This window comes from Ruditapes philippinarum, unplaced genomic scaffold (assembly GCF_026571515.1).
Source record: "Ruditapes philippinarum isolate M1 unplaced genomic scaffold, ASM2657151v2 ctg5577_1_1_1_1, whole genome shotgun sequence".
NCBI lineage: Eukaryota > Metazoa > Mollusca > Bivalvia > Venerida > Veneridae > Ruditapes > Ruditapes philippinarum.
The window spans coordinates 12,059-26,459 of NW_026867343.1; the positions used below are offsets into that span (position 1 = coordinate 12,059).

The window sequence follows — 14,401 nt, forward strand, 5'->3', positions numbered from 1 at the left end:
TACTGTACTTTAAATTTTAATTACTTAAAACAAATTTGCATTCGGGTGTATATTGCCATGGGAAGACGGACAAAACCCCACCAGTTAAAACCCCACCACTTAAAATTTTATAGAGTGGACAAAACCCCATCACTTAATTTTATAGAGTGGACAAAACCCCACCACTAAATTTTACAGAGTGGACAAAACCCCACCACTTCACATCCAAATCCCTAAAGAACAAAGCATGATTATTATAGCATATAGCATTTATATGGTGTCCTACATTCATTGCCATGCTGTGCTCTTGTCGTATTATAAAAAATACTGTATTTTTAATGAGAATATTAATGAATAATATTGCCATTTTTCTTAAAGTTGTATATGCTGATATATAGAGGATATTAAATGTGTGTAGATTCAATACTGAATTTATTGAACAAGTTGAAAAAATTTATCATGTGAGCTTTTGGCCAGCATAATATTTATTCAACAAGTTCAATAAATCTATTAATGAAACTAAACAAATATAGTATTTTATTTATCACATACCCAAAGTAAAAAATGTTTTAAGTGAAAAGAAACATTTTTCTTTGACAACCCTATGCTAACATTTGGCAAGACTTTACGCTATGTTTGACGTCACATCAAATATATACTTGGCAGTGCAATACCAGAGATGCTAAAGTGGCAGTGGTTTCTTCATATATCCTCTTGCTTTTTATCTTGTATTTTCTCCATTATTTCCAGACAAATACATTGGGACGGCTCAAACGCTAATGTTATAGCTCAACCGAAATCTGACCTTGACATGAAGGTTAAGGTCGATGCATGTTTGGAGCTGATTGATTATCTGAAATTAGAGAAGCCTCCTTCTGGTGTTGTATTGGATAAATCTAAAGTGAGTGGCAGAATTTCTTTTCTTTTTCTAATATTTTTCAAAAAGAAAAAAGAAACCTTTAAAAGGGATATAAATGAATAAATCCATACAATTTTTAGCTCACCTTGCACATAGTGCAGGTGAACTTTTAGGATGGCCAATCATTTGCGTCCGGCATCCGTCCACATTTTATTCAAACGACATCTTCTATAATACCACTTGGCCAATATGAATGAACTTGGCAGGAATACTCTCAGTATGAAGCTCTATCAAGATTGTTCAAAGAATGCCATTCAATGCTAAACTCTGGTTGCTATGGCAACTAAAAGAAAAAACTTAAAAGTTCTTATACTTCAAAATGGAAAGGGCTAGAGCTTAGATATTTCTCACAAGGCATTAGCATGTTGGTTTCTACAAAGTATATTCAAATTATGGTCTAGAGTTGAAAATTGGTCTCTGTTTTGGGGGTTAAAGGGTTTTTAGTTGGGACGTAGTCCCAACTAGTGTATTTACAAACCCGAAATTTCCAACCATACAGGGTAACGCCCACTGCAGTGACGTTTCATCACCACTATATGTGCTATATTGTATTCTTACATTTTTCAAGGAAGTTGAATTCATCGTGATCATCTGACCATGACAGACGCATAACCGCCGCGAGTGAAAAATAGTGCTCTGTATTTCTGAAAATTTTGATTTATTGCGCATAGAAGAGGAGATAAGAAATTTATTTTTTGAAAATTGTGTGCAATTTAGCTTGATTCTTCATACACACAAATGACAAACAAGCATTATTGTCATTTTTAGCTCGACTATTCGATAACAATAAGTAGAGCTATTGTAGTCATCCGAGCGTCGGCGTCTGCATCGGCGTCGGCGTAACCACTTATGTTAAAGTTTTTGTAATAGTTATTATGCCCCCGCCATGTAATGGCCGGGGCATATAGTGTTACCCTGTTCCGTCCTTCCGTCATTCCGTCATTCCGTCCTTCCGTCATTCCGTCCTTCCGTCATTCTGTCATTCCGTCATCATCAGTTTCCGTTCATTATCTTAGTAACGGTTGCACATATTCAACTCAAATTTGGCATATGGATATGTCATGAGAAAATACAGGTCAAGTTCGAATTTGGTCATGGTTCGATGATTTTTGGCAGAGTTATGCCCCTTTTACTCTTTGAAAATAATATGAAATTTTCAGTTTCCGTTCATTATCTCCCCAACGGTACAACACATTCAAATCAAATTTGACATATGGATATGTCATGAGAAATACAGGTCAAGTTCGAATTTGGTCATGGTTCGATGATTTTTGGCAGAGTTATGCCCCCTTTTACTTTGAAAATAATATGAAATTTTCAGTTTCCGTTCATTATCTCCCCAACTGTACAACACATTCAAATCAAATTTGACATATGGATATGTCATGAGAAAATACAGGTCAAGTTTGAATTTGGTCATGGTTCGATGATTTTTGGCAGAGTTATGCCCCTTTTATTTTGAAAATAATATGAAATTTTCAGTTTCCGTTCATTATCTTCCCAACGGTACAACACATTCAAATCAAATTTGACATATGGATATGTCATGAGAAAATACAGGTCAAGTTCGAATTTGGTCATAGTTCGATGATTTTGGCAGAGTTATGCCCCTTTTACTTTGAAAATAATATGAAATTTTCAGTTTCCGTTCATTATCTCCCCAACGGTACAACACATTCAAATCAAATTTGACATATGGATATGTCATGAGAAAATACAGGTCAAGTTCGAATTTGGTCATGGTTCGATGATTTTTGGCAGAGTTATGCCCCTTTTACTTTGAAAATAATATGAAATTTTCAGTTTCCGTTCATTATCTCCCCAACGGTACAACACATTCAACTCAAATTTGACATATGGATATGTCATGAGAAAATACAGGTCAAGTTTGAATTTGGTCATGGTTCGATGATTTTTGGCAGAGTTATGCTCCTTTTACTTTGAAAATAATATGAAATTTTCAGTTTCTGTTTATTATCTCCCCAACAGTACAACACATTCAACTCAAATTTCACATATGGATATGTTTTTGGAATGCCCAGGCCAAGTTCGAATTTGGTCATGGTTCAATGATTTTTGGCAGAGTAATGCCCCTTTCACATTGAAAATAATATGAAATTTACAGTTTCTGTTCATTATCTACCCAACAGTGTTACATATTCAACTCAAATTTGATATATGGATATGTCAAAGGAATGGGCAGGTCAAGTTGGAATTTGGTCATGGTTCGATGATTTTTTGGCAGAGTTATGTCCCTTTCACTTTGAAAATAATATAGATACATCTTAGGAATAAGCAGTTTAAGTTTGAATTTGATCATGGTTCAATGATTTTGGACAAACTTATCTTTCTTGAATATTGGAAAAAATTTGAACTTTCAGTTTCAGCACTCATACTTTTGTGGAAATGTATGTAGCCATTATTTTGGCTACAAATATGAAATATGCTATTTTCAAAAGGTTAAGACTGAATAATTTCAGTGCCTTGAACATTGTATGAAAATGGTTTGTGTAAACGTTGAAAAGTTTTAAGGGCTTTGAACTTGAAATAAAAACAATAATTTGTGCAAACAAATTTGGAACTAAATATTATAACATCTGAAATTTTGGCTGCATGCGGGGGCATCCGTGGCATGATGACACATTTCTAGTTCAAATATTTTCAAAGTCCATTGACATATGGCTTTGAAACTTTGCACACTTGTTCACCATCATGACCCCAACCTGTAGACAGGAGGAGGTAACTCTATCAAGCATTTTGACAGAATTATGCCCCTTTTTCGACTTAGAATTTACGTTAAAGTTTTTGTAATAGTTCAAATATTTTCAAAGTCCAAAGACATATGGCTTTGAAACTTTGCACACTTGTTCAACATCATGACCCCAACCTGTAAAGAGAAGGAGGTAACTCTATCAAGCATTTTGACAGAATTATGCCCCTTTTTATCCCCCGCCGAAAATTTTCGGCGGAGGATATAGAAATAGTCTCCGTCCGTCCGTTCGACCTTCCGTCCTTAAGTCCGTCCGTCCTTCCGTCCGACATTTTTGTCTGGAGCAAATCTCTAAAAGTATTTGAGTTATCAACTTGAAACTTCATAGGTGGATAGACCTCATTGAGGAGGAGTGCAGTGCACAAGAATGATAACTCTACCTTGCATGATTTTTGAGTTATTGCCCTTTGTTATTTTTCAAAATTGATTTTTGTCCAGAGCATAACTCCAAAAGCCTATGAGATATTAACATGAAACTTCATAGGTGCATAGATCTCACTCAGGAGGTGTGCATTGCACAAGAATGATAACTCTACCTTTCATAATTTTTGAGTTATTGCCCTTTGTTATTTTTCATACCTAATTTTTCACCTGAGTGGAGCATAAGTCAAAAAGGGTTTGAGATATCAACATGAAATGTCATAGCTGGATAGATCTTATTGAGGAGGAATGTTGTGCGCAAGAATGATAACTCTTTCCTATACAATTTTTGAGTTATTGCCCTTTGTTTTTTTCATGCTATTTTGTCCAGAGCTTATCTCAAAAAGTATTTGAGGTATCAACTTGAAACTTCAAAGGTGGATGGATCTCATTGAGGAGGAGTGCAGTGCTTAAGAAAGATAACTCTACCCTGCATTATTTTTGAGTCATTGCCCTTTGTTATTTTTCAAAATTAATTTTTGTCCAGAGCATAAATCAAAAAGGCCTTTGAGATATCAAAATGAAACTTCATAGGTGCATAGATCTCACTCAGGAGGTGTGCAGTGCACAAGAATGATAACTCTACCTTTCATAATTTTAGAGTTATTGCCCTTTGTTATTTTTCATACCTAATTTTTCACCGGAGTGGAGCATAACTCAAAAGTGTTTGAGATGTCAACATGAAATGTCATAGGTGGATAGATTTTATTGAGGAGGAATGCTGTGCACAAGAATGATAACTCTTCCCTGTACAATTTTTGAGTTATTGCCCTTTGTTCTTTTTCATACTATTTTGTCTGGAGCTTATCTCAAAAAGTATTTGAGGTATCAACTTGAAACTTCATAGGTGGATGGATCTCATTGAGGAAGAGTGCAGTGCACAAGAATGATAACTCTACCCTGCATAATTTTTGAGTTATTGCCCTTTGTTATTTTTCAAAATTAATTTTTGTCCAGAGCATAACTCAAAATGCCTTAGAGATATCATTATGAAACTTCATAGATGCATAGATCTAACTCAGGAGGTGTGCAGTGCACAAGAATGATAACTCTACCTTTTATAATTTTTGAGTTATTGCCCTTTATTATTTTTCATACTTAATTTTTCAATTCAATTTTTTTCTCAAAAAGTATTTGAGGTATCAACTTGAAACTTCATAGGTGGATAGATTTTACTGAGGAGGGATGCAGCACACAAGAATGATAACCTACCCTGCATTATTTTTTAGTTATTGCCCTTTGTTATTTTCAGCCATCAGTATTCACATAGGTTTCAAATCTGTAATCACTATAGCCATCAGTTTTCATTATCAAAAGACCTCTTAAAATGGAATTATTCTGCTGTACTACATATACATTCTTCCAATAAGCAAACACATTCGGCGGGGGATGGCCATGTTGACATGGCTCTTGTTTGAATTAAGATTGTTTGATATATATATAACCTGTTTCTGTATAATCAAAGTTTGGGGGGGTATTTAGGAGTCACCCGGTGGTCGGTTGGTTGGTCGGTCTGTCGGTCAGTCCAGACGTCTGTTGCATTTTCCTTGTCTGGAGCATAACTTGAAAACTAATGGTTGGAATTCAATATAACTACATACAATGGTCAAGCACATTGAGAGGAAGTGCAGTGCACAAGAACCATAACTCTATCTTGACTAATTACAGAGTTAATGCCCTTTGTTACTTTTCCTTGTCCGGGGCATAACTTGAAAATACTGGTTGGAATTAAAAACAACTTCATACAATTGTCAAACACAATAAGGGGAAGTGCAGTGCACAAGAACCATAACTCTATCTAAAGTAATTACAGAGTTATTGCCCTTTGTTACTTTTCCATTGCTTTCTTTTGTCCGGACCATAACTTGAAAACTAATTGTTGGAATTCATTATAACTTCATACAATGGTCAAGCACATTGAGAGGAAATGCAGTACACAAGAACCATTACTCTATCTTGACTAATTACAGAGTTATTGCCCTTTGTTACTCTTCCTTGTCCGGGGCATAACTTGAAAACTACTGGTTGGAATTAAAAACAACTTCATTCAATTGTCAAACACAATAAGGGGAAGTGCAGTGCACAAGAACCATAACTATATCTAAAGTAATTACAGAGTTATTGCCCTTTGTTACTTTTCCATTGCTTTCTTTTGTCCGGACCATAACTTGAAGACTAATTGTTGGAATTCATTATAACTTCATACAATGGTCAAGCACATTGAGAGGAAATGCAGTGCATAAGAACCATAACTCTATCTTGACTAATTACAGAGTTATTGCCCTTTGTTACTCTTCCTTGTCCGGGGCATAACTTGAAAACTACTGGTTGGAATTAAAAACAACATCATACAATTGTCAAACACAATTGTCAGTGCACAAGAACCATAACTCCATCTTGACTAATTACAGAGTTATTGCCCTTTGTTGTTACTTTTCCATTGCTTTTTTTGTCCGGACCATAACTTGAAGACTAATGGTTGGAATTCAATATAACTTCATACAATGGTTAAGCACATTGAGAGGAAGTGCAGTGCACAAGAACCATAACTCCATCTTGTATCATAGTTTGGAGACCTTTCTGTTGAAAATGTGTCAGGGTTAAATCGTATACATATACATGCACAGTGCGTTAACTGGAGTGCGGGTATTAGTTACCCGCACTCCAGAGCATGCCCATTGATTGGCTCGTTTTTGCTGGGGTTTACATATTGTGACGGCAGTGAAAGTGAAATCGACAGAATTGTCATATTTAGATGCTCGTTCATTGGTTCATTTTTGCCGGGGTTTCATATTGTATCAACAGGGAACGTGTTTTTATGTTTGACTATGATACAAAAGAGAAAGAACACCAAAACACTCGGTAATCTGATTAATACTCGGGGGGCTACGCCCCCTCGTACAAATCAGATAACCTCGTGTTTCGGTGCTCTTTCTATTACTTGACTAATTACAGAGTTAATGCCCTTTGTTACTTTTTCTTGTCCAGAGCATAACTTGAAAACTACTGTTTGGAATTCAATACAACTTCATACAGTTGTCAAGGACATTAAAAGGAAGTTCAGTGCACAAGAGCCATAACTCCATTTTGACAAAATACAGAGTTACTGCCCTTTGATACTTTTCCTTGTCCGGAGCATAACTTAAACTGTACTGGTTGGAATTCAAAACAACTTCATACAATGGTCAAGCACAATAAGAGGAAGTGCAATGCACAAGAACTCTAACTCCATCTTCAGTATTTATAGAGTTATTGCCCTTTGTTCCTTTTCCTTGTCTTTCTGGACTTATTACAGAGTAATTCAATAAAACTTCATCAATGGCCAACCACATTGAAAGGAAATGCAATATACAAGAACCACAACTATCTTTAATTGCCCACAACCATTACTCTATATTTCAATTCTTTTACAAGGTATTCTGTTACTAGTAACATCCTCATTTCCGAAGCAGTCTTGTGGGGGTATTAATCACATTTAGTGATAGTTCTAGTTTGAAATAGACAAAAACAATAGTTTCATGAGCTGTTTTATTTCTGTTAAATATCCAAAATACATGCCTCAAATGTCTAAAAAAATTTCACCCGTCTCTCTTGGTAAAATTTCAAACTTGAGTAAATAAGTACTGTAAGAAGTACAATAGGTTGAAAACATATAGATTTCAATGTTTGTAAGTGCAAAAAAAAGAGTAGAATAATGCTTTGGTTAACTCTTATGTGAATTGTTTTTGTTTTGAAATGGAATGACATAGAATTTCTTTTCTGTCCATGGTCCCCACAGAAATCACTGATTCCATGTCAATTCTGTCCCTATTCCGCTCAGAATCTGTTCCAAAATTATCTGCAGCTTATATACATGTATATTTGATTTTCCCTATTACAATATCTTATTAAATAAAAAAACAATTTCCTTGCTATGTTCAAAAACCAATAAGCAACTTTTTCTCTTTTTTGAAAAAAATCTTAATTGTTTGTGATTAAGGTCTAAGATTATAAAATGTTAAATTCTGAGTATTTTGATACCCATTGTGTTAAAGAAAACTATTACATACCGACTTCAATATATTTTATCAATTTTTCTCATGTTTTTATACTTAGCATTTTTTCAGCTTTGGTCAGTAATAAAAAGTCTCACAAAAGTTATTTCATTTATTCCTCTGTCCAAAGAACAGGAATTCACAAGACTTCTTACCTTTCACTTTACAGAAAGGCTTTCTTGTCTTTGACAAAAGGACTTCACTATAAATGAAGTCCTGATAATTCCTGTCCTCAGGGCATACTTGAAAATAAAAGTCCTGAGATTTCCTGTTTTTTCCTGTTGGTAAGATTAAAGTCCTGACAATTCCTGTTTTGTCCTGTTCAGTATCTTCAAAAGTCTTGAGATATCCTGTAAACAAGGCTTTTGTTAAAAGGTAGAAAAATAATCCTGGGATTTCCTGGGACTTCCTGAGAATAGGAATATTTTCTGCACAGGTTGGAATTTGATTTTCCACCTTTATTGATTTATCAAGCTATATTTTCCCCTTCAGAAAGACAAGGGTTGTTTTGAAAATTGAAAAAAAAATCACTGCCACCATGATAATTGTTAACCTGAAAAATCTTCAGGCACTTAAGGGGATTTGAAACCCAGACCTCTTGATTACAAGGCAGACACACAACCATGTTGCTAAAATGTCAACACAACAGTCAGGCTGTTGGAAATGATCTATACCTGTTCTCACTACATGGTTGAAGTAATTTAATCAGTGTTAATTAGACATTTAACAATTTTTAGACATGTATTAAATAAATATCAAAATAAAATGATAAGAACATTTTCTATTTTAGTGGTAATATTGTGGAGTAATATGAAGAAATATTATTATCATAAATTTTCAAATTTTATGTCATTACATGCTGTACACAATCATATTATGGTGTACACATATATACAGTGTAACTTCCGAATTCCGGAACTTCTGAAATCCGGAAACTTCTAAAAACCGAACAATTTTTTCGGTCCCGATTTTTTCCCTTCTATTTTCTATTAATATAATACTTCTGAATCCGGAACTTCTAAATTCTGAATTCCAGACGATATTTCCGTAAAAATAGAGTCAAATCAATGCAATTTTACCTCCAAAAACCGGAAATATCCAAAGGTGTGAAATACATTGTAAATCGAGAATGTTTACCCTGCAGGAAGATTTAATCTCCCTATCGATTGTTTACTAATTAGCGGTGATCGTGTAATTTGACACGCGTTAAACTCACAAACTGTGAAATGGTAGGTTTGTGGTGATGCGGTTAACTAAAGTAATTTACGGCAGTCAGTTAATTTAAAGTGTTTATTTTAGCGTATTTAATGACAATTAATTGGGACAATGTATGTATCAAACGTCTTTAGGGATTTAATTGCAGTTGATGTAATAATTGATTAACTAGCATCGGACAATATGTAAGTTTATGCAAATACCAACATTTCTTCAAACTGATAGAAATTCAAAGGCATTTGCAGGTTTACAAGATAAAAATGTTTTCTTTTCATTCACATCTTTATCTTGATTAAAAGACTATTATATATGATATTAAAGTAATGGCCACATTTTCCTTGACATTTAGTGACATTAAGTGGCTTAGTCTTGTCCACATTATCATAAACCTCTGAATTCCGGAAACCTCTGAAATCCGAACATTTTGACAAGTCCCATGGGTGTTCGGTTTTCAGAAGTTACACTGTATACATGGTATATACACACACTAAGAGAGTAGAATTAGATAACTTTGAAGATGAAATCTCTAAATTAATATTTTCAGGGAAATAAAAGATCATTTACTCCAATATTCACTTGGAAAGGCTGGTACATGTAGCTAGAAAAATGAATATTTTTCCCAATCGAAATGCAAAAATTCCTAACCTGTGCTTGGAATTTTTCCCAAAATGTCTAGGAAAAGGCTTGAAACTGAAATTGTTTAGTTTGCATTTCTAATCTACATACTGAAATAGTCCAAGACTTGTTCATATATAGTACTGCCTAAAATAAAATAGTGTCAGTGCATGCACACAGTTTATTATAGTGTTAGTTAAGAACATACTTTAAATAACAAGACCTCAATATGTATGCAAAATTTACAAAACAGTTCATCCTTATGAACATTGTTTCATTTTGATTATTCAAGATTGAAACAAATGAAAATATTCAATAGCAAAGCACAGCTGTGAAGTGATTGTTTCTCCACCAAATGATTTAAATATGCATACAAATGTTTCCCTACCCTTTGATTGACCATTTTTTTCTGCTTAATGTGCCTCAATCACTAAGATCTGCTTAATTGACAGGCTGTTTTAAATTTTGAAGGGATAATCTTTGAAACATTCATATTGGTTATTAAAACTAACCATAATTTACATTTATTCGTAGCCAATAAATAATTATACCTTTAAATTGTATGCCGTCTAAACAAATAAATTGTATACTACAGTCCGACCCCGTTTATTCGACAACCCTTTATTCGAATACCCGGCATTATCCGAAGTAGATCGGCGGTCCCGTTTTTATCTCTATATAAAACAATATAAAAACAAGCGTATTATTCGAAATGCAGTATCCTAATACCTCCTATTTTTCGAAGTAAAATTTCGGTCCCGATTATTCAAATATGAAAGAATTTCACACCTATTATTCGAAGCCAGCCTAATTATTATTCGAAGCCAGACTAATTGGCGCAGATCCACTCGCTGACCAGTCGACTTGTAAAAAATATCCACAGTCATGCGTGTAATTAGACAATCTTGATAATGACTCTTTGTCTGTTTAATCTATTTTAATTACCGAAAATGAAAGGCTATGAACCGTGTCCGATTTTGTTGAAGATAACAGCAATAATTTTTATACATTCCGTATATGTGAATTTGTCTAAACAGCCAAAACATTGTTTTCATTAATTGTAACGCTACATGAGAGCCTTAATTTATCCTAATCGAAAATACCAGAGTTTAGCTGTAAATACCGTAGTGACGACACGGCCATTATCAAGGTTTTTGCGCGAAACGAAACGATACATAATGTAGAATAAAATGCAAGTATTTATGTCTTCAATGTCAATAAAATAATTTTTACGCATCTTTTCTTTAGTATTTATTTTTCTCAATTGATTACAGGAAGCAAGTGTGTTGTAAACGGTAGTTTTGCGATGATTGGTCAAAGTGGAGTAGTTTTCGTCTATCACAATATTCCGATTTCGATTATTCTAACCCATCGATTATTCGAAGTAAATATTCAGTCCGAGGCACTTGGAATAAACGGGGTTGGACTGTATCTGAACATATGTGACAGAAAAAATATCACATAAAAGGAATTTAGTATTACTATGAGTATTTATTAAAGAAATTGTATATCAAATATATTTAAATAGTGTTATTGAAAGTCTAGCAAATGAAGATTAACATCACTGTCTGTGGGAATCTCCAGTTACCAGATGAAGTGATCATAACTGTATAGGCACCATGAACACTTGGGTCTAGTTGGACTATTTTAGAGGGGTAGTCTGAGTTAGCACTTCAGTTGAATCCTGTCAATAGTAAAGTTGTGTTGATGGAAAATGTTTTGGCTTCAAACAAAACCATCACACTTACCCAGCAGTGATAGATTAAATCAATTGTGATATTTTGACTGTTTTCCCCAAAAGTTTCCATGATTTGAAGCTCCTGGGACTTATGTAACATATGACTGCACATTCCAAAATTTATTAGAATATTGTGTAATGTTTAGCAATATTGTATAAATATATTCAGAGCTAGCATACTTCATAAGTTATAACATGTGTCTTAGCTTGCCTGGTTTAATGAAAAGTAATAAACCTGAGAATTGAAACTAGAATAAATTGTTGTTGTGTAAGTCCCCTTCTGTTTATACCAAGAGGGGACTAAAGGCTGACCCCTTTCTGTATGTCAGTGAAATCTGAATTCTGATATTACTCAAAAGGTACAAAAGCAAGGTTCATCATACTGGTATCTGATATAGAACCATAAAGAGATTTAGCATGTTATTATAATTTATGCTCCTGAAAGGGAGAGAATACAGTTGCGGTCTTAACCATCTGTCTGTATGGACTCAAGTAATATTATAGATAAATATCCGTGTTCATTCCATACAGACTTGTACTTGTGGGGAAAAAGGTTGCTCAATGGAGGAAAATATCTTTCTTATGGTGTTTTTGAGGTTTAAGATGATGAAGAAAAAACCCACATTGTGAACTTAGAAAGACATCCGTCCTTCACACTCTTGTCTGGAATATGAATATAACTAGATACCTATTGAAGGGATTTTATGTAAACTTCACAAGGTGATAGAGTCTTTTGAGAGGAAGTGCAGTGTTCAAGAAACATAACTCTACCTTGTTTCATGTTTTAATTATCTCCCTTAAGTTAAAATTCCAAACTATCACTGAAACTACACCCAGTTGTACAGACTCAAATTTTCCAAAGTGTCAAAGAACCATAACTGCATTCCTTAGTTTTTAGCTCACCTGTCACAAAGTGAAATGGTGAGCTTTTGTGATCACTTTTCGTCCATCCGTGTGTCGTCTGTCCCTCCGTAAACTTTTACTTTAAACGCCATCTCCTCATAAACGGCTAAGCTAATTTCATCTAAACTTCACAGGAATGTCCCTTTGGTAGTGAACCCATTCAGAACTCTGGTTTTAGGCAACCAAGAAAACATTAAAAAATCTTCTTTAAAAAACGGAAAGAGCTAGAGCTTAAATATTTGACATAAAACATCATCTAGTCAGAGTCTACCAAGATTGTTCAAATAAATGCCTTTGGGTCAAAATTGGCTCCGCCCCGGGGGGTCATTGATTCTCCTTATTTGTATATAGTAAAACTTAAAAAATCTTCTTTTAAAAAATTCAAATAGCTATAGCTTAGATTTTTGGCATGAAACATCTTCGGGTGGGTGTCTTCCAAGTTTGTTCAAATAAAAGCCTTAGGGTCAAAATTGGCCCCGCCCTAGGGGGTCATTTTTTTCCCCCATATGTATATAGTGAAAACTTAAAAAATATTTTTTTAAAAAACCCAAAGAGCTAGAGCTTAGATATTAAACATGAAACATCTTCTGGTGGGGGTCTACCAAGTTTGTTTTGAAAAAGCCCTACGGTGAAAGTTGGCCCCGCCCCAGGGGGTCATTGTTTCCCCTTAATGTATATAATGAAAACTTAAAAAATCCTCTTTAAAAAAAACCCAAATAGCTAGAGCTTAGATATTAAGCATGAAACATCTTCTAGTTGGTGTCTACCAAGTTTGTTAAAATAAAAGCCCTAGGGTCAAAATTGGCTCCGCCCTGTGGGGGGGGTCATTGTTTTTCCCTTTATGTACATAGTAAACACTTAAAAAACCTTCTTTTAAAAACCCAAAGAGCTGGAGCTAAGATATTTAGCATGAAACATCTTCTAATGGTTGTCTACCTAGTTTTGTTCAAATAAGGGCCCTTGGGTAAAAATTGGGCCCAACCCGGGAGGTCATTGATTTTCCTTATTTGTATAATTATAGTAAAAACTTAAAAAATCTTCTTTTAAAAAAACAAAATAGCTAGAGCTTAGATATAAAGCATAAAACATCTTCTAGTGGGTGTCTACCAAGTTTGTTCAAATAAAAGCCCTGGGATAAAAATTGGCCCCGCTTCAGGAGGTCATTGTTTTTCCCTTTATGTATATAGTAAAGACTTGAAAAATCTTCTTTTAAAAACCCCAAAGAGCTAGAGCTAAGATATTCAGCATGAAACATCTTCTAGTGGGTGTCTACCAAGTTTTGTTCAAATAAGGGCCCTTTGATTAAAATTGGGCCCAACCCGGGAGGTCATTGATTTTCCTTATTTGTATAATTATAGTAAAAACTTAAAAAATCTTCTTTTAAAAACCACAAATAGCTAGAGCTTAGATATAAAGCATGAAACATCTTCTAGTGGGTGTCTACCAAGTTTGTTCAAATAAAAGCCCTGGGGTAAAAATTGGCCCCGCCCCAGGGGGTCATTGTTTTTCCCTTTATGTATATAGTAAAAACTTAAAAAATCTTCTTTTAAAAACCCCAAAGAGCTAGAGCTAAGATATTTAGCATGAAACATCTTCTAATGGGTGTCTACCAAGTTTGTTCAAATAAGGGCCCTTGGGTTAAAATTGGCCCCGCCCCAGGGGTCATTGATTTTCCTTATATGTGTATAGTAAAAACTTAAAAAATCTTCTTATAAAAAACCCAAAGAGCTAGAGTTAAGATACTAAGCATGAAATATCTTCTAGTGAGTGTCTTACAAGTTAATTCAAATAAAAGCCCTGGGGTCAAA

The 14,401-nt window shown here is 34.4% G+C and overlaps 1 protein-coding gene across 2 annotated transcripts in view; it reads left to right on the forward strand.

The window, feature by feature from the left end:
- LOC132735789 (uncharacterized) overlaps positions 1-14,401 on the forward strand; it is a 61,754-nt gene that overhangs the window by 11,625 nt on the left and 35,728 nt on the right. For both annotated transcript variants that reach the window (XM_060722781.1, XM_060722783.1), the window contains exon 7: positions 730-880. In XM_060722781.1, the coding sequence (XP_060578764.1) occupies positions 730-880 (151 nt within the window). The remainder of the gene's footprint in view (positions 1-729; positions 881-14,401) is intronic.